The sequence below is a fragment of the Haemaphysalis longicornis genome, unplaced genomic scaffold (genome assembly GCF_048455015.1).
Source record: "Haemaphysalis longicornis isolate Haplotype H1 unplaced genomic scaffold, Haemaphysalis longicornis Haplotype H1 scaffold_10, whole genome shotgun sequence".
NCBI lineage: Eukaryota > Metazoa > Arthropoda > Arachnida > Ixodida > Ixodidae > Haemaphysalis > Haemaphysalis longicornis.
In genome coordinates this window covers 144,432,572-144,452,071 of record NW_027526204.1, presented here as the reverse complement: position 1 = coordinate 144,452,071, position 19,500 = coordinate 144,432,572, and the positions used below count along the sequence as shown (strand labels likewise).

At 46.5% G+C, this 19,500-nt stretch overlaps 1 protein-coding gene across 1 annotated transcript in view; it reads right to left on the bottom strand.

The window, feature by feature from the left end:
• Positions 1-19,383, bottom strand: part of LOC144159563 (trafficking protein particle complex subunit 12) — a 27,962-nt gene extending 8,579 nt beyond the window's left edge. Inside the window, exons 1-9 of the mRNA XM_077691132.1 lie at positions 19,046-19,383; positions 15,079-15,391; positions 12,373-12,602; positions 10,126-10,302; positions 8,830-8,943; positions 5,939-6,052; positions 2,944-3,082; positions 1,338-1,450; positions 311-383 (exon numbers count right to left, since the gene is read on the bottom strand). Coding sequence (XP_077547258.1) covers positions 311-383; positions 1,338-1,450; positions 2,944-3,082; positions 5,939-6,052; positions 8,830-8,943; positions 10,126-10,302; positions 12,373-12,602; positions 15,079-15,391; positions 19,046-19,213 — 1,441 coding nt within the window. The 5' untranslated portion in view covers positions 19,214-19,383. The remainder of the gene's footprint in view (positions 1-310; positions 384-1,337; positions 1,451-2,943; positions 3,083-5,938; positions 6,053-8,829; positions 8,944-10,125; positions 10,303-12,372; positions 12,603-15,078; positions 15,392-19,045) is intronic.
• Between the last annotated feature and the right edge of the window lie 117 nt (positions 19,384-19,500).

Here is a 19,500-nt window from a genome sequence, read left to right as displayed (position 1 = left end):
GAGGCCTGTCACTGCAAGATGTTGCATCCTCGTCATTTTTGTTCTTACTTTCATCTACCTTGACCACTTAAGCCCAATCATTACTTGCAACAAGTGCACACAGAACTACTTAGCTGTCTGTCCCGTATCTGTTAGTTGTTAGCACCAGGAGACCTAGTGAAAACAGTTCATTACAAAGAGAGAGATTTGCTGCTCATGGTTTTATTATCACTATTGTATTATGTTGGGCAAAAATTTACGTTAGGCTCAGGTAGCCTATATAGTCCTAACATATGACATGCCTGTGACAAGCGTAAAGTGGCCCTCCTACCTTGTCTCAGCTGCTCGCTCATGTCCAGGAGGCTCCCATCCTCAGAAATCCCGTTTGTCAGGTTTCCAAGGATCTGCAAGGGAAGTTGGCACCTTCAGCTTCAATGACAGGCAAAGGAATCAGTGGTGCACAGTTTTACTCCTGCTTATTATCGCCCCAAAAGATGGGAAGGGCGTGGCTAAAACTTGTAACCATTTGTTTTGTCCACAAAGGTTCATTTCCTGAGAAAATGTTGCGCTAGGTACAAACCTGGCTCTCAACAGTATCTCTCGATGCTCAGGTTGGTCAGGTTAGGCTATGCTAGCCTGGGTTGGTTTAGGCTAGGTTAGAGTAGGCCGGGTTGCTTTAGGTTGGGTTCGGCAATGAAAAACCACGAGCCCCTTACGCTGCAGCTTCAGGTTTTGTGCTGTGCTTCGAAATAATATAATGCAGTTCAATATGCAACCGCCCAAGGAGAAGATCACAGGAGAACACGTACCGTAGTATTTATTCGATTATAACGTGATCACAATTATAAAGCGAGGGTGCAGTTTGGAGTGCCAAAAAAATCCCCCCTCCCCCACACACACAAAACACAGAGAGAGAGAGAGAGAGAGAGAGAGAGAGAGAGAGAGAGAGAGAGAGAGAGAGAGAGAGAGAGAGAGAGAGAGAGAGAGAGCTTCGAATATAAAGCGGGGTATGACTTTGAGACTGCGGATTTTTAAAAAAACCTCGCCTTATATTCGAATGAATACGGTAACTGCTCCCTGTCTTGCACCTTGTTTCATAGTTGCACTGCTGTACTGTGAATGTGGAGCTGTATGTGAGGGGCGCGTGAAAGTGTCTAGTAGCTCAGCCATTATAGCCTCATTCATCAGCCACTATGACCAGTGATGCCTGCTAAAGACAACCAGAGACAGGGTGGCGTTGCAAAGTGTACAAACTCATGGTGGGAATGAGCGAAAAAGTGAGCAGGCCCAGCTGTGTTGGGCATACCCTTTGACGAGGTCCCCCTGCAATCGGTGCAGACATTGACAAAGGTACTGACCCTGTGTACAACGTTGAGCAGCTTGTATAGGGAGTTGAGAGCCTGGCAGTGGTTCCCTTGGAACTGCGGAAGTTCGGCCAGTAGCAGTCGCATCGCAAATGGTACCATCGAACCTGCCAGCACAGAGACAACTGTGTTAGCTTCTTTACTCTTCTCCGCGTCACGACATGCTCTACTCACGTACTCCGCTTTACACTCCCCAATATCCTTAGCAAATGTGTCTTGATCCCCAATTACATGGCAGGCATGGAATGAGTACGTTTCTGCTGAGAGCAATTTGTTATGTCAAATCTAGGGCCCCAACACCAGGCTAACATTTTCGGTTGCTATGCCTATAGCACTTTATCCTCAACGATGCCTTCCTGCACTCTCCTAACCTTCTGTCACTAAGTGCTGCATATAGAGTAACAGGCAAACTAGATGACCTCCCATTATGGCTTTCCGAAGGGGGTTTTCAAAACTAAAATGATATCAGCTGCTTGCAACGGCTCAATTTTAATGACTTCATAGTGCGGAAGCATTCAAAACTTGCTGCAAATAAGTTTACAATGATAAAAATCGCCAGCTTCACTGCTTCTAGCAAACATGTGTCAATAAGAGTAGTACAGCATACCATTTTTAATGCAACTAAAAAACTGCAGTACAGGTGTACACAGTCAATGACAATGCTACGAATGGGAAACACCACGCCAGCGAAAAGGTTACATTAAAAGAAAAATATGTATGCCCCAGCATACATAATATAATTGAAATAAATGTAATAACAGTAACTGTGCTTGTTCTTAAGGTAATTGTGACGTTCGGACGTTGCCACTGGTTCCACCTTTCATACCACGCCACATGCGTACAATACCATCCTTCGCACGGACAAGCCCAAGCCAACCTTGAAGCACCCACAACGCTGGTGGAAGGCATCACGTACGCGTGGGGAGCGAACAATGACCGGCCAGACCTGCTATGCTCCCCAATGAAACATCCCTCCTCTCCAAGCAGCCCGCGGAGGATATAAGAAGGCGTCGAGACAAGCCCCTGGGGCCCCCTTCTAGACCCGACACCAAGCGATTCTGCTGGAGGAAGCCGCCGTAGGAGAGATCCGATAGCGCGCTCCCACATCCCAGCCCGAGAACGAGACGGGGAAGAACACCACTTCGTGCACCTTCTGCCAACACGGGCCAGCGGGCCCACAGCTTCACTCATCACCTCCACAGCCCAGTGGAGTACACGTTCCCCGGCTCGAGAGCTCGAGCCCCCGGTCCAGCGGTGAACGGCCGGGAACCAGCCACCCGCCTGACAAGCTTCTACCTGACCAGGAGCCGGACGAGTGCTGATGCTACCCCATCCTCGAGACTGGTGAGGGAGCCGGCACCGTTTACACCCTTGTTGAGAAAACCGAACTGTAATCTGTTGATACCAGTCCGTGTCTGTGTCTCTTTTCTTCTCAACTCTGCGTGTACCCACCCAAACAGGAAACAGTGACCCAGCACCTTAATAAGGGCCGTCACATAATGTATGAAGAAAAAGACACAATAGCTGCGAAGTTCTTTTCTTTCCTCTCATAATCTCAACTCGGCTTCATATCAACTCGGGGAAAGAAGAGGCCACCCACCCCGCTTGTCCGGGTAGGTGTCTGGGTAGAATTCGTAGAAGAGGTCCGGCTTGTCCAGGTCTCCAAAGGCATCGCCCTCAACTTCAGCATAGGCAAACTTGCGCTGTTTCACAAACAGGGCCAGGCGTGTGTACCAAAGCTGCAAAGAAAGAAGAACCAAACGAGTGGCTAGAGTCGACCAGCTCTTTGATACCAAAGTCTCCCAGCTAGACAAAAATTCCTCAGGGCACTTAAAGGGCCCCTGAGATGGTGTTTTTTGGGGGGGTCGATGGTATCGGAGCGCAACGGCTATTTCTTGAACTAATCGTGACGTGCTAGCACGCCCCACTTTTTTAGGAGTGTAAAAACATCAGAAAGCTACAAAAAACATCTTTTGCGTGTGTGTGCGTTTACACAGTAGCACATGTTTATTTTATACCGGAGTGTAAAGCACTTACACACCGGGCCAAACTGGGCTTGATGCTCCTCCGTTCTCGGCGGAAGGATACAGCGAGTGCAGGAGCAACGACGCCCGCAGCATGATCGCTCAGCGCTCCGTGTCTGGTGTAAGAGTTTCATCAGTTGCATTTGTTTTCTTGGATGCTGTACCCAAAAGGATTCTTTGTGCCATCTGTGTTTCGAGCGTAGCCTCAACTTTGTTTCAGTTATGAGGTTGTAACAAACAGCACACCAATGGAGCTCCGCGCCGACGACGAAGGTGGGAGCTCCTCACGCAGCGCTTGGACGACGCCGGGCACTGCTCGTGATCACGAGGTGCACGCTCAAGTGCGCTCACACGGGCTGAATAAATCAGTTCAAGCCCAAACGCTGTCGCAGCTGATTCTCTGCGCCGGCCGCGACAAGGGGAAGAGCATGCGCATTTCGTAACGACAACTCCTGCCAAAGAGTTTCATTTCATTGCATCCCATCAAGTCATGATCGGAGCAAAGTGTGGTTTGGTGCGCCCAGCCGTCTGAATAAACCGTGTTGCTTAGTGTCCTTAGCGCCTTTACCTTTTACCGTGTTAATTGAAGCAAGAGGAGCCATTTGCCGCTAAAAACTAAAGGATTGCACTTTGCGGTTTCTGCATTCCGGCTTACCGGCTGCCAAGCAGCGACATCTGGCGAATTCATCTCAAAGCAAATGACACAAAAGTTTGTTACCCAGAACTGTTCGCTTACGCTTGAAATAGCTTGAATCTTGGACGTTTTAGATTAAACTTTCACAAAGAAATAATTTTAAAAGAGTCGTATACTTCTGCTGTATAGCTTGAAAACATAGAAAACATGATGTTGATGCCACCATCTAGTGGGAATAATTAGCACCAAGTATTGCATTAACCAGAATTCACGCCTCGCTAAATATTTCGATATAAAATGAGTAAGATATATTGTAATGATTCTGCAGTTATCTATATTACCTCGCCCAAAACGATTTTAAAAGCATAAAAGACCTATGCTAGTTCATAAACGCATCTGAACCATTGAAAACGTGGGAGGCTGGAGTAGGGGCAGAGATTTTGCTCGCTCTTCTGAAAAAAAAATTGTCATTTATCGTACTCCTGATCATCATTTAGCAAGAATGTAATAAACAACATCAACTAAGATTACTTCTATGAAGCGCCGAGTGCAGTGCATTTGCTGTACCGTAAAGTTCCGAAAGAACGCCCACCCAAAGTACAGTGATATCAAGAAAAAATTCGAGACAGGCGAACTTTCGGGTCACGCGTGGAAAGGACGAATAAGTGACCGCATCTAGATGATTCGGATTTATTTTGTTCACTCATCGGCGCTAAAGCTATCGATTTTATGGGGTGGGCGCGTCTTTCAGTAAATTTAATATTTCACCTGTAAAAGGAGGTGGCCGATGTTTCGAAGGAGGGTGTTCTCTGGGAACTTTACGGTAATTTATAATCAAGACGCAAGTGTACGCCGGCGCAGGGGGCTCGCTATTACAGTGGCTAGAAATTCTGGCCACTGTATCGCTATGTAGCGACGGTAAAAGTAAGTTACCGTTCACGAAAACTCTCGCGCATGCGAAGTTGACTTCCGCAATTACCAGTGCCTCCTGCTCAGAGTCCGTAAGGACTGAAAAGGTAGCTACAAAAAAAAGGGGGGGGGGGGGCATGGTCATCTCATGTGCGACCCACACGCTGAAGTAACCATGGTAACGACAACGCTGTAAACCAACACAGGTAGAACCGTCGCCGTCAAAAATCGTGGACATAGAAGAGAATTCCGGCGGCCAACCATGAAATGAGTGCTTCGCTTCGGACGAGGTCGGACTTCTACGTCATCACAAGCCGCCGAGCCAACAAATAGTTCTGTCTCGTCAGGGTAATAACTTTCGTTAGCGTGAGTGAATATGCTTACTATTTTTGGACTACAGTAGATTTCTGACACAAACAAAAACACTTTGAAACCCATCTCAGGGCCCCTTTAAGGGGGCACATGGGTCTTTGATCACAAACTTTATTTTTATAGTTATGATAAGGAAAATTGGGGGGCGTATGTAGTTTTTCATTCTGATTGTAGATATAAAATTTGTTTTTGTGTAAAACGACCACATTCAGATTTATTTGGATTTTTGTATTTGATTTTTTGACAGCCTCTGCGAAAAAAACTGCTGGAGTGATGCAGCTGAACAAGGTACCAGTGAACTGTGCACAAATCAAGGAATGCAATAAGACTGACAATATCATTCTATTTGGTCTGTAGCAGAAGTTACGGCTGTTTGAAGTTTGGGCCTAGACAGCAACACCAGTTTGTCTGGTTCCCGCCTTCTAAACCCAACTTCAAAACGGCCGTAACTTCTGCTAGAGAGCAGATCAAATGACACTGTTAGCCTTATTGCACTCCTTGATTTGTGCACAGTTCACTGGTACCTTGTTCAGCTGCATCACTCCAGCAGTTTTTTTCGCAGAGGCTGTCAAAAAATCAGATATAAAAATCCAAATAAATTTGAATGTATTTGAAGGTGTTCATGGTGTTCATATAAATTTGAAAATGCAGCTTGCCTGCAGAGAGTAGGGGCTGTGTCTGGACGGATGACCCCCGGACCCCGGACCTTGGCCGACGGTGGTCAGGAGGCGCGTCGTCAGGTTGATGGCCGCATTGTGGCACTGGGCCCCCTGCCAACATCACCGACATCAGGCAAAACAGTGTACTCACACAAGGACTTGGATGGTGGGTGCGACCGTCATAGGACTCCTCACAAGTGGGGATTCAAAGAAGCCATTACCACGATCACAACCTTAACGAAGATTAATGGCAGTTTAACCTGCCACCTTACATTAACACCACGACGAAATGAGGATCAACATCTCACTCCTTGTTCCACAAGGCTCTCACAAAGCAGCCCACTCAGTATAAACTTGCTACGAAGGTTACGGTAGCACAGGGACGTAGCCAGGAAGGGGGTTTGGGGGGTTTGAGCCCCCACCCACCCCTTCCCCCAAAATTTTGTCAAGGCAGTTTGTAAGCAAGTGCTAGCTAGTGTTCTTTCTGGCAAATTTTTTTTTCCCCCTACAACCCATAACCGTCCCCCAGAAAAAAATTCTCGGTACGGGGTCGACAACTCCCTTGCCAAATTAGTGGAGGCCCAACGCATTGCCAAATTAGAAAGACTCACTAAGAGTCACACGGGTTGGCACTTGCTCACCTCCTTAGGCATTTCACTATTGACCTCCAACTATCCTAACTGCCCCAACTGTGGCCAAATAAAGTTATTCTGTCTGCTTGTCTGTCTAGCTATGGCCCTGTGGTAGTGACATGGTGATTAGCATCAAACAAATGTGCTAACAGTGAAATTTTGATCAAATCTAGCAATGCACTGTTAGCAAATACATAATCTCGAAAGCACAGACATTAGCCGAGCTTTTTTGCTGTGACACTGACTGTTTTTTTCCAGGTCACGCATATAAAATTACCAAAAACAAAAGAGGGAGGGGGGAGTGGCCAAACACAGAAAATGATGCGGTATGCATGGCCTGTGGAAAAGAAACGGTAACTATGCAGCACATAGTTTTAGACTGTGAGTGTATCCATCCAAATCTTTAAGAGGGAAATATTCGGCTTCCAGAAGCCCTAGAATTTAAGGGTAGCACAGAGGGAGTTAACTTCAAGGGTGTCGAGACGCCTAAAAGATTAGAATGCTGGTGGACGAAAAGCAGAGAGGGGAATATTACCTAAGACAGCTACCACCTGCAACAGAAAAAAAAAAGTATTTTGTGCTTGCCCTCGAGCAGCGCTAGTATTAAATGCAGGGTATAAAGCATCATTGATATATTAATTTTTCGTCCCTGTCCCTAAAGAAGAAAGGGTATGACAGCTGCATCTTACCGGTACTCACCTACGGGGCAGAAACTTGGACGCTCACTAAGAGGGTTCAACTTAAATTGAGGACGACTCAGCGGGCAATGGAGCGTAAAATGATAGGTGAAACATTAAGGAATTATTAAGGGACAAGAAGAGAGCGGAGTGGGTCAGGGAACAAACACGTGTTACGGACATATTATTAGAAATTACGACGAAGAAATGGACGTGGGCAGGGCATGTAATGCGAAAGCAAGATAACCGTTAGTCATTAAGGGTAACAGAGTGGATCCCTAGAGAAGGCAAGCGTGGCAGGGGGTGGCAGAAAGTTAGGTGGGCAGATGAGACCAAGAAGTTTGCGGGGATGAATTGGTCGCAGTTAGCACAGGACCGGGATAACTGGAGAATAATGGGAGGGGCCTTTGCCCTGCAGTGGGCGTAGATAGGCTGCTGCTGCTGCTGATGATGATGATGGTAGTTTTTCTTGGTAAGATAACACACAATCATCCCGTTTCAAAGGAAATACCAATATCAATCAATCAAAGGGCCCCATTTGTTCCAAAAACCAGAGGGTATGACCATAGAGTTTCATACAATAACAACTAGAGAGGAATCTGGCGCTGCGATTGTCCACCGCAATGGGCGTGATGGGTAGTTCTGGATTCGGATTGGTGCTCGATGGCTTGTGCAAGTTACTATGGATTTTATGGTGCAGACAGTTTCGTTTTCGTTTTGGACTTTCATGAACGACGTGGTGCGTTGAAAGAAGCATTCAAAAATACGTTTCTCCTTGAACTGAATGACGCGCGCGGACTGACGCTGCCCTGATTAGAAATGTTTTATAACCCAGAGTTGCGAATCGGATGGGTTATAATTCACTGCCGCACAACGAGCACGAAAACACAAATGACGGCGCTCTGTGTGCGGCGAAGTTGTCTGCGAATTAGGAATGTGGTGCTGGTCATTTGGCGGAGCAATGTATAGTCGAAGCTGACGACGGTTGTGAATCACTTGGAACAGCCACACCTTTCATGCGAACGCCGGCTCCTACGGCGTAGACCAGCAGTACCAGCCGCTGATAGGAACGCAGCTTGATGAATGTCTCTAATTCACGCAAGAATAACTTCTCCAAAGGTAATCGGTTTCCTTTTTTATGAGCACAAAACTTGTTTTAGTATTACAGCCTACAAGCGCCAAAACTTTTACAAACACTTGTTAAAGATATCCGTGTCCCGCTGTAGTTGGTGGCAAATGGCAAACCTGCTCCACAAACCTCCTCGACTCCACGTCTGTTTTTATTTAAACGCGCCGTTTTATTTCATACAAAACCAGTTTTTGATCACTAACTTTCTTGTTCGCCATGTAATTTGTAAACGGAGAACCAGGCTATAAGAGTTTTATTGTCAAAAAACACAGTTTGCACAGCCATAATCCCGCTTCAATCCTACACCATCCGGTTCCAGAACTACCCATCATTCCCATTGACGCGTAAGCGCCGCTGCCATGTTCACGTTGACACTAGCGCCAGTTTCCCCTCTAGTTATTATTGTATGAAACTCTATGGGTACGGCGAGACAATGCAGAGGAGACTCACAATGAGCTGCTTGAGCCCGTCCTCGTTCTGCGGCACGTCATCCACTGTGAGCGTCCGCCGCAACCCCGCTTCGTCGGGAAGGTGCTCGTGAAGCAATGCTCGGATGGGGTCCATCTGCCGGCGGGAAGACAAGGAGCGGTCAGTTGCGGAACTGAACAGTTCAGCACCACTGCACGGAACGCCACCCTGCTAGCACTACAATTGCACAACAACAAAGGAGCAATACAGTCGAACCTCGTTACAACGATGTAGCATCGGGGCAGTAAATTAGTTCGTTATATTCAATGTTCATTGTAACAGTAGGGGCAGAAATCGGGTCCAAAGAATTGGCAATCTAGCTAGCGAAAAAATCTTAGATACAAAAACTCTATATGCTGGGCTTCGAACCCACCATAAACGAGGTAATCCTTACCTGTCTCCCTGTGGCATTTCAAACTAAACAGACCACAACATGACAACGTGAAGTTATACCCCTGTCACACAGGAATTGACTTTTTGAGCGCGCTTGACGCATCACCGCTGGTACACGGCACGTTTCGAACCCGGTCGGGAAGTTGCACCAGTTGCACTCACGTACGGCTAAAAATGCATTTCGCGGCAGGCGTCTGGTAACTTTGTGCGGTCGTGGTTATACGGAACTACATATATAAATGCTACTGCACGCTTATTTGGGTAAAGTTATTTGATACAATTTGTGGCGTTAGTTGAAGTTGTCACCTTCTGTGACATTACTCAGCGGGGATGAGAGTACCACTGCTTTCGTCTGATAGCGCTTGGAAACCTCAATCACGCTTGGGAAACCAGGATTGAGTTCGAGCGGGATCGGGTGCAATCGCGATTAAAACTGCCATGTAGCAGCACCAGATCTAGATTGACCTCAATCTGGATTGACTCAATCGCAATTGAAAGTGCCTGTGTGACAGAGGTATTACAGCAGAACAAAGTCTGACAAAACAGGCCTGCGTTCTTATTCATTTGTAGTAGGATGTGATCTTCGTCAGGTGGCTTTTCACAGCAATGAGCAGAATGAAGTTGTCCACAGTGTCCACAAATGAAAGGGCCTTTCCTACTTCCGCAGTTTTGGACGTCGGGAGATTTCCCAAGTTGTTTACCAGCCTTTCTCAAGTATTTCTTCATTATAGCCGGCATCACATGCGGCTCTCGCAGTTTCGGTTTCGTTATAAAAAGAATAACTGCCACTGAAACAGAGCGTGGCCAACCAAAGCTCGTATTTAGTTCGTATGGCCGGTAATTCACTATATCAGTGTTCGTTACAACGAATTTCTACTGTAGTACCTGAGATTCGTCGATGATGACTCCCGGCATGGTGAGTTGGTCCCGCTCGGGGAACACAGTTCCGGGCTCAGATGTTGCCAGTCTGGTCAGAAAGTCTCGTGTCGCAGCCGATGGCAGCCAGCTGTCGTAGGCACAGATGTCGCCATCTTCGACTTGCTCCGATATCAGGCAGGGCTCCTGAAACAATATTGCGTAGGCAACGTCAGGCACACGTGCCGAAATCCCGCATGAAAGCGCCGGGTTAAACTTGGATGCATTCGAAAGATGTGTCGCTTAGTTCCTAACATTGAAAGCAACTAGAGTTGTACTCACACAAGTACAGTCCAACCCAATCATAACAATACTGGTACGTTACAACAATATATTGGATATAACAAATGAAGAGTTGTGGCACCATCAACTTTGCTATGTGTTATATGGTAAAATAAACTGCTTATAACAATGGTCATTTCCCTTAATATTGGTTATAACAATTGAGCCTGACAGTGCCTACGTAAAGTACAGTATTTGGAGATCTGTGAGAGATCATGGGTACATCGTGTGTGACCAAGCATCACTTTTTTAAGCATGAAATAAGTTGCGGCATCTTTTATCATTCTGATACTCAGAAAAAGTTCTCGCCTTTTATGTTGCCGTGCTATCCCTGAAGGAAGAGACCTCCTGACCAGGCAATAAGAGAGGCAGGAAGCAGCTCTTCAACACTGTCCAGATTAAAATAAAGTTACATCGCGGTAAAGGCTACTGTTGGCTACTAATGTTAAAAAAGGCAGAAAACCATGCTACTTTTGTGACTGTGGTCTTTCCGAGGGGCCGTGTGGAGTTGGTTGGCACACGCATGGCTAAGTCTGGGTAGTCAGCCGTGCAGTTACATTCCTGTTTTGTAAATACTCGGTGAAAACTCCTAAATGCTTGCAAAAGTAACTTTTTCTGCCCAACCCAATTATAACAATTACTGGTTGTAACACGACATTTTCATGGCAATTCAATATCGTTATGAGTGGTAATGGCAATTGGTAATTGGTGACTGTAATTGGTAACTGCATTCTAGCTACTGGCATCACATGTCAACTGCAAAGCAAAATCTGGTTAGCTGTGATCTGTACAGCGCTTGATGGCCTCAGGAGGAAATGGAGAAGAGGTCCCCACACATCTAACATGGTTAGCAAAACAGCACAGAAGTTGGCATCATGACACATACAGGCATCATTGCGAGATGGTACTGCTTCTTTTACCACACACCGCTGCGCAGCTCTGCTTTTAAGTTGTGCTTTGCATATCATCCGAGTATGCATGATTTTTTTTTCTCTGGTTGGGAACTGATCATCAGTAACCTGATAACTTTAATAAATAACAATACCAACCGTCATCATCAGCAGCAGCAGCATGTTTATGTCCATTGAAGGACAAAGGCTCTCACATGCTGAACTGCTCCTATCCTGTACCCTACAACTTTATTCTTTGCCTCTGAATTTATTAATCTCATCTCTCCACTAAGTTTTCTGCTTCCACACTCCCATTACTTGATCCACCCACAGCTATGCAATCTACTGATATCATCATCATCACCACCAGCCTGTCTACGCCCACTGCAGGGCAAATTTCCTCTCCCATAGATCTCCAAGTATCCCGGTCCTGTGCTAACTGCAACCAATTATCCTTGCAAACTTCTTGATCTCATCTGCCCATCTAACTTTTTGCCGCCCCCTGCCAAGCTTGCCTTCTCTAGGGATCCACTCTGTTACGCGCAATGACCAACAGTTATCTTGCCTTCATGTTACATGCCCTGCCCATGCCCATTTCTTCCTAATTTCTACTATTACATCCTTAACACACGTTTGTTCCCTGACCCACTTTGCTCTCTTCTTGTCCCTTAATGTTACACCTATTGTCTTCCGTTCCATACGTCCCATGAATACGTCAACTGATATATCGTAATTTAACTTGTTTTTTACACTTTTGTTGCGCTTTAAGACAGTAATTGGTAGTCGTAACAGCAAAAAAGCACTACCAATGCAGCAGCAGCTGCAATGGTGTTGTGTTGGAACTGAAACTTCACAAGGAGGAAGCAACGACACATGATTTGCCCCACCACACCGATTAGAGATTGATTGGCCCCGCCTGTGCAGTTTTGGCACATGACAATACAATACTAAGTGGCCCAGGTCAGGTTTCACAAAGAGTAGTATATTGGCCGTGTATACATAGGTCGAAAACAACTAGCCCCGGTAAAAGCTCTTCCCCACTTACCCGTGCAAGTGAAATAGGGCTGGCGCTGCCCGACGACCGACCGCACTGCTCGACCCCGGCGATGCCGGCTGCAAGGACATCGAAGAAGGCCTTGCCCTCTTGGTCGCCTCCACTGGCGTCGCTGGAGAAGAATTTGCTCAGCGAGGGGCCTTCCTCGCTCCGCGAAACCTCGCGGCTCTCAGCCGGCTCAACGATGGCTGGCTCTGGCTTGGAGAAGAATGCTGTCGGGCCTGGGAATGACAATTTTTGAAAATGGCCTGTCACAGTCAGCTGTAACACGCACCGGCGCCGAGGGTATTGTTACCGCTGTAATTTCACGAAAACTGACTCGCAATCAAAACGCACAGGTGGCTGAGAGTCACTTTGCAATGTCTTTTCCTTTTGGTAACCCAATTGATGCTTTACAAAGATGATTGAGAAGGAATCATGACAGTGTCCCACATCGGCAAACGTAGAAACACCAATGCAGGTTCTAGTTTTGCGTGCGTGCGTGCGTGCGTGCGTGCGTGCGTGCGTGCGTGCGTGCGTGCGTGCGTGCGTGCGTGCGTGCGTGCGTGCGTGCGTGCGTGCGTGCGTGCGTGCGTGCGTGCGTGCGTGCGTGCGTGCGTGCGTGCGTGCGTGCGTGCGTGCGTGCGTGCGTGCGTGCGTGCGTGCGTGCGTGCGTGCGTGCGTGCGTGCGTGCGTGCGTGCGTGCGTGCGTGCGTGCGTGCGTGTGTGTGTGTGTGTGTGTGTGTGTGTGTGTGTGTGTGTGCGCGCGTGCGTGCGTGTGTGTTTGCAGTAGCCGAGCGATTTTTCGGACCCGGAGGGGAACGAAAAATAAACTGAGTAAAAAAGCAGTCCAAAAAATTCGCGAGTCATTACTCCTATGGACAATTGGCAGTCCTCAGGAAAGTCTGAAATATACAGCAAGTCCAAATTTCTGGAGTCTGAAAAAATGATCGGCTACTGTATTCTTGTCCAAGAGTACTGACTCCTGAAAAAATACAATAATCTAGTCTGGAAGTATTTGGTATTCGATTCCATATTGGTAGCCACTTACTTTCACGCACTCTAATTCAATTTCATTTCCCAATTTCGCTACTCGAGCGCCCCCAAAAAGGAACCCTATTTCTGAAGCAGTACAATGCCATCGCATCATTTGCTTTCGGTTTTCACCCCACTGTGTTGCGAAAATTAGGATTCAGTGCTCTGGCATGTGCACGCTGATTTTAAGGCAGTATTGACACGAAATTTTGTGTTAAGTTTTTTTTTGCTGCTATGGGTGCCTACGAGCTTACCAATCATAGAATGGCACATCAGATGGTCGATCGCAGCGTAAATAATTACTTGCAGCTTTGTTTATTCGTGTCAGTTTCTGTTTCAGCGAAGCGAACACCAAGGTGGCCACTACGACAGGAGGGTGCTCTTGATGTCACTGTTCTCGCCGCACCACGGCCAGTCTGGACGGGTGCGCGTCAGACCAGCTGTGATCGCACACGCCTGGGGAGCATGACGTCAGTCCCAAAAACTGTGACACGATGCAGAAGGCAGAGCGATGCGCACCAACAATAGCAAGCTGCTTTGGCTCTATCACGGGAGCACCAACGTCGGCAGTTTGGGCAGAGGCGCACGTGGGGTCATGCTGATGCCGATGTCGAAAGAGAGAAGAACGCTGTCTTTCTTGCCCACGTAAAGATTAAAATTAATTTAAAATAGGTATGTTATACTAAACGGTTACAGTTTAAACTTCTTCTGGGGGGGTATCTCGATATACAAAGGAAGATTTTTGCATAGTTATCTGACCTCTGAAATTTCATGTCAGTATGCCTTCAAAGGGGCCGTGCAGACAAAGCACAAGTTTGGTTCATTCGAAAGATTGCCTCGTTGGAATCATACTTACGCCACTTTTAACGCACACATGGCTGAAATAAGCTACATAACTAGGAAAAAAGGAAACGGCCACGCAACCCACTAGCCAATTTCCCCCAACATAACCTGTGGCGTCATATGTGCAGCTGTGCGATTGGCTTAGGCCGGCAAAAGCAAAACCAAGTTAGGCAGGACTTATAAGCTGGCCAAAAAAGGTATTTGTGCTTAAATGTAATGCATATTCATTTTACAGCTGTAAGAATGCTGGGGTAAACAATGGAAGTTACCGAAATACACGTAATGATAGAAGTACCGATGCGTAACAGCTGTTGGTACTCGGCGCACTCTGCTTGTTGTAGCTGTACAGCAGTCCGCCGCGTTGGAGTTGTTTTACACGCCACTGGCCGATTAGCGTAAACGACGTTGTCTCACATGGCCCTGTTTGTCGAGCATACCGCATGTTTCACAAAATGATTACTTTCTATAGTAACAAAAGCAAAACAGGTGCAAATACAGTCAGAAACAAAGCAACAGAGGACAACGGTCTGCTTCTGAGAATGGTAGCACAATCTGGGAGGACTGACGGTAAGCAGGCTGCAAAGCTGAAAGGCGCACTGGAAGTCCACCCTCATTCATGACTTCAGATATCATGGAAACACATAATTTGGCAGGAGAATCAAGATTTTAACCTAAATTGATTAATGTCTCAGTGAATACGGCATCGCTTGCTGCCAGACAAATGCTGTGGGCTCTATAAAACGCCAAACCTTTTGAATAAAACAAATTTGTATTTTGTCTGCATGGCCCTTTTAAGGCGGTCCAAGACAGCTTGGAGAGAAAAAGCGAGCGCAGCATTACCTTCGACGGCCTCCTGTGCGATGACGGCGACCTCCGGCTCTTGGAAAGTGCCCGGCTCTTGAAGGGTGCCTTCGCCGACCGAGAAGAACACGGAGGAGTCCTCGCTGGGCCGGTCGTCGACCGGCGGGGCCTCTCCCTCCTCCGTGTTCTCCAGGGCCTCAGCCGCTCTCTGGCACATGTTCACCTCCGAGACGCTCTTCATCATGGGCGACGTGCTCACGGCCAGCGAATCGAAGAAGGAACATGCCGCCGTGTCCGTCGGGGTGGTGCCAAAGTACCGCTTCAAGTCCGCCTCCCGGCCTGGGTCCGAGTCCTGTGCCCGCACGGCAGAGGGAACGAAAAAAATAAAAGAGAAGTTGCAGGGTTACTCCTGCCCGCTTTCTATGTAATTGGATATAGCCACAAGCAAGAAATGCTTAGGCTGTGGGAGCAGCATGAGAGGGCCACGGTGAATGTGCACGGAGTAGATTCTCATTGAAGGGGCCATGAAGACAGTATACAACTTAGTTCAATTTGAGAGAACTAGACTCCAGTTCCTCACTCAGCTGCATTTCAGCCATAAAAGACGTTCTTTAACTGAAAAATGGGAATAAATGTTGAAAATATTTCAAATTTCATGTTATATACAGTGATGTAATATGGGTCAGAACTATTAAAATGCGTGCCAATCCACCCTGTGAAGGTGGTTGGAAAGCAAAGCTGTAAACGGCACCCACAATGATTACCCACGCGACGTCACTTGAATTCACACACGTGGCTCTGCAAAGAGTGAAACGAGAGACAAGTGAAATGCTCTTAACCACACCCCTTATTACTTCAAAGAGATATTCTTTGATAGGTTATATCAATGCACGATTCATGAACAGTGGTTAGTTGAATTGTATTGGTGAAGCACATAAGTGGAAACTCCTTTTTGATAAAATTAAAGGAAGTTTAAACCCGGCGTTAGACGATCTCACTTCTCCTCCGTCTCTGCCACCGCCGACGGAGGCGACGAGATTGACGGCAGAGACAGAGAAGTGCGATGTCATGCGTTGGTGGAAGCTTCCTTTAATTTTTATAACTCCTAGCGCATGCGCAAGGTGCGCACATGACTGCTACACTAGTCATGGGTGGATCGCACAGCGGAGCGAGAGGTCACGTGATGCTATCCCGTGGCATTCATCGAGATTGCAAGGAGTAAACCTGCAGATGTGATCAGTGAGTGCACTGTCTGTCTCCCCCATCTCCGCGTGGGCTCGTAGCTCAATTGATAAGACAACAGGCTCTCATCTCTATTCGTTCCAGGTTCGATTACTGGCGGTGCCAGTAACTTCCTTTATTTGTTCACTTGAGTTTCTGTTGACACCAACGGTCGCAACAGAACCCTTGGGGGGGTAGAGATACAAAGCTTTGCTTTAAAACAGTTACCAGCGTGTTAACTCCATGTTAGCGTTCCAATGATATGATCAAATGGAACTAGAGCTCCTACTACAACCGCTCAGTCATGCTTTCCGGCGGTGGCTTAGGTGGGCAACAAACCAATCGCACATACAAAATCCTGTAACATCATAGACAAATCACCGGAAAGTGGCTCGGGAGCTGCCATTGCTTTATACGTTTTCTCCTTCAATATGCAGGATATCTGCTTGAAACTGAGATTAAATTGGTATCACTGTTATCACACCAAAGCAGCCTCTTGATTGAACCAAACTTATATTTTGCCTTCATGGCAACGAACTTGATTATTATGAGTTTCATGGTTAGGACAAGCAACACTTCTGCTCCATCGTGACATGCACAAAACAAAAAACAAGTGTGCTTAATTAAGACAAATTTCTGATAATACGAACAAGTTTTTACGGTCCCTCCGAATTCATCTTACATGTGTGTGGCACTGCTGCAAAGAGAAACGAAACACTTTTGATGCCCGCATGTATACATTGCTATGGCCCCTATGTTCATTATGATGCTGTCAGTACTCTGCTCATCACATCCTTATCATTACTTGTCAGCATGTCAGTATGTGTCAGGACTCGTAGAAGTAAGTGCAGTTGAACCTCGTTATAACCAACATTGATATAGCGAATTACTGCCTATAGCGAACTAAATAGACACGCTTTATTTCAATGACACTTTCTTGTTAGGAAACTTAAACCGTGAGGGCCGCCCGCGGTATCGGGTATAACGAAGAAATATTTGACCAGGAGGCTGAGATGCTACTTGAAATAACCCCCGTGGTTCGAAACCGCAGAAGTATCTTTTTGCTCGCGGACAATGTGAAAAATTTCATCCTGCTCAGTGCTGTGAGTAGCCACGAGACAAAGATTACATCCTTCATCACATCAAACAAATAAAGACGCAGGCCTGTTTTGTCAAATCAACTTTCTTCTATTGCAATTTCCCGTTTCCTGTTCCCGTTCACGGAGCCTGAAATGCAACAAGGAGAAAGGTAAGGTACACCTTGTTTACAGTGGATTTGAAGCCTAAAAAATACATATTTCTGTATCAAGTATAGCTTTGGCGCGAGCCAAATTGTTGATTCGTTATAGCCGACTTTAGCCTCTACTGTTACAACGAATATCAGTTTCGTCAAAACTTTGCATCGCTCTTCGAGTGACTGAATGCACTGTGTGTGGGGATTTTCCATTTGACAAATGATTTTTTGATAAAACGACGAAACATGCAAAAGTAGCACCCAGCAATCACTCCATCCGCCTACACTGTGCACCAGCATTTCACTACATTGCCGTGACAGCTTATTAGTGTCACAAAGAGGTATCAGTTATCTGTATGGTGCAACTGAATCAGTTTGGCTACAGCTATAGAAACATACGAGATTAAAGCCGGAACTAAACTAATTTTAAGTACAGTGTGTTGCAACGATAACTGGAACACTTTAAAAATTTTTCCTGAGCGATCCGCCGCTCTGTTCACGCTCAAACTTCACACAAAGGTCGCATTTTGTGGTCTATTTTGTTTGACACCGGGAACAACAACGGTACTTACCTGTTTATTCTGAAAATAAATAAAAACGATTTTCGCCTATGGGAAAATGGCGGCGATTTGGACGTGCGAGCCCGAAAACCGGGTTTTCTGATCGTCTGTTAGCTCATTTCTAGGTGCATTTTCTGATCGTCTGCTGCACCATTTGGCTCCGTACGTGAATCCCAAACGTGCGTTTCACTCTGCAGGTGGTTTCGTCGTCCCAACATCAACTTGCGCTGGCTCGCACGTTCAAATCAGCGGCCATTTTCCCATAGGCGAAAATCGTTTTTATTTATTTTCAGAATAAACAGGTAAGTACCGTTGTTGTTCCCGGTGTCAAACAAAATAGACCACAAAATGCGACCTTTGTGTGAAGTTTGAGCGCGAACAGAGCGGCGGATCGCTCAGGAAATTTTTTTAAAGTGTTCCAGTTATCGTTGCAACACCCTGTACATCGAAATACTAAGGGAAAATTAAGCTTGCAAGGCGTGCTCTTTGCGATGTATACTGGCTGTGTTGTGGATCAATTGAATAATATTATGTCCAGCAGGAACTCTATCTTAACATCTTGATACCCCTTGAAAGGGGTATCATTCAGAGCAGAGGATAGGATGCATGATGTTACAGATCCGTTTTATTTGTTTTTAGGAGTGTGTGGTACATGTTGAAAATTGCAAAACGAGAGGGGTAGAATTAAAACAGGCCGAGCATTGGTCTTTGCCGGTTCAGACTTGCCCCCATTCCACAGCAAACAATTGCCAGTCTCAGTGCTCCAATATAATTCCACCAAGACTTTGGCGGCGAAAGCGTTGTGTACACCTACATTCCAAGATATATCTCGACTATTTCAGAATAAATTGCCACGATCAGCGGAAGGTGCCAGCGGCAAACCATGCTACAACCAGTTGAAAATTCTTTTATGCTTGTGCGTCGTAGATTACCACCTAGTGAGAATGAAACGTACGCACGCAAACGCACAGCTGGAAAGAGCACGCATTACCTCCGAATAGATGTCCGTCGTTTCCAAAGCAACTGTTTCCATCGGCGCGGAGTCAACCTCAACCTTGCCGCCGTCTTCCACACCATTTTGCGGGGCCGAGTCGCCGTCGGAGGCGTTCACCGATTCGCCCCGATCTTGAGCATCAGATGCAGGGTGCGTATCGGACATCGTGCCACCGGTGGCTCGCTGTCTTTGCCTCTGAGACGCGCTTGTAACTTCGCAAAACAAGTTTCAGCGGTTTGCTCCACTGAACACATGCGATAACACGGTACAGCTCGTGGGAAGATGCGAACTAACCACAGAACGAACTAACCGAAAGTGCCGAAAGTTGGCTTCGTTTATTGCATTATTGATGGGTTTATTGACTGTTTTGACGGGTAGCAGAAAAATGAAAAGGTTATTTTCACGGACACTGACTTTTCACTTTTTCACGAACTTGTTTAATGTGATCGGAA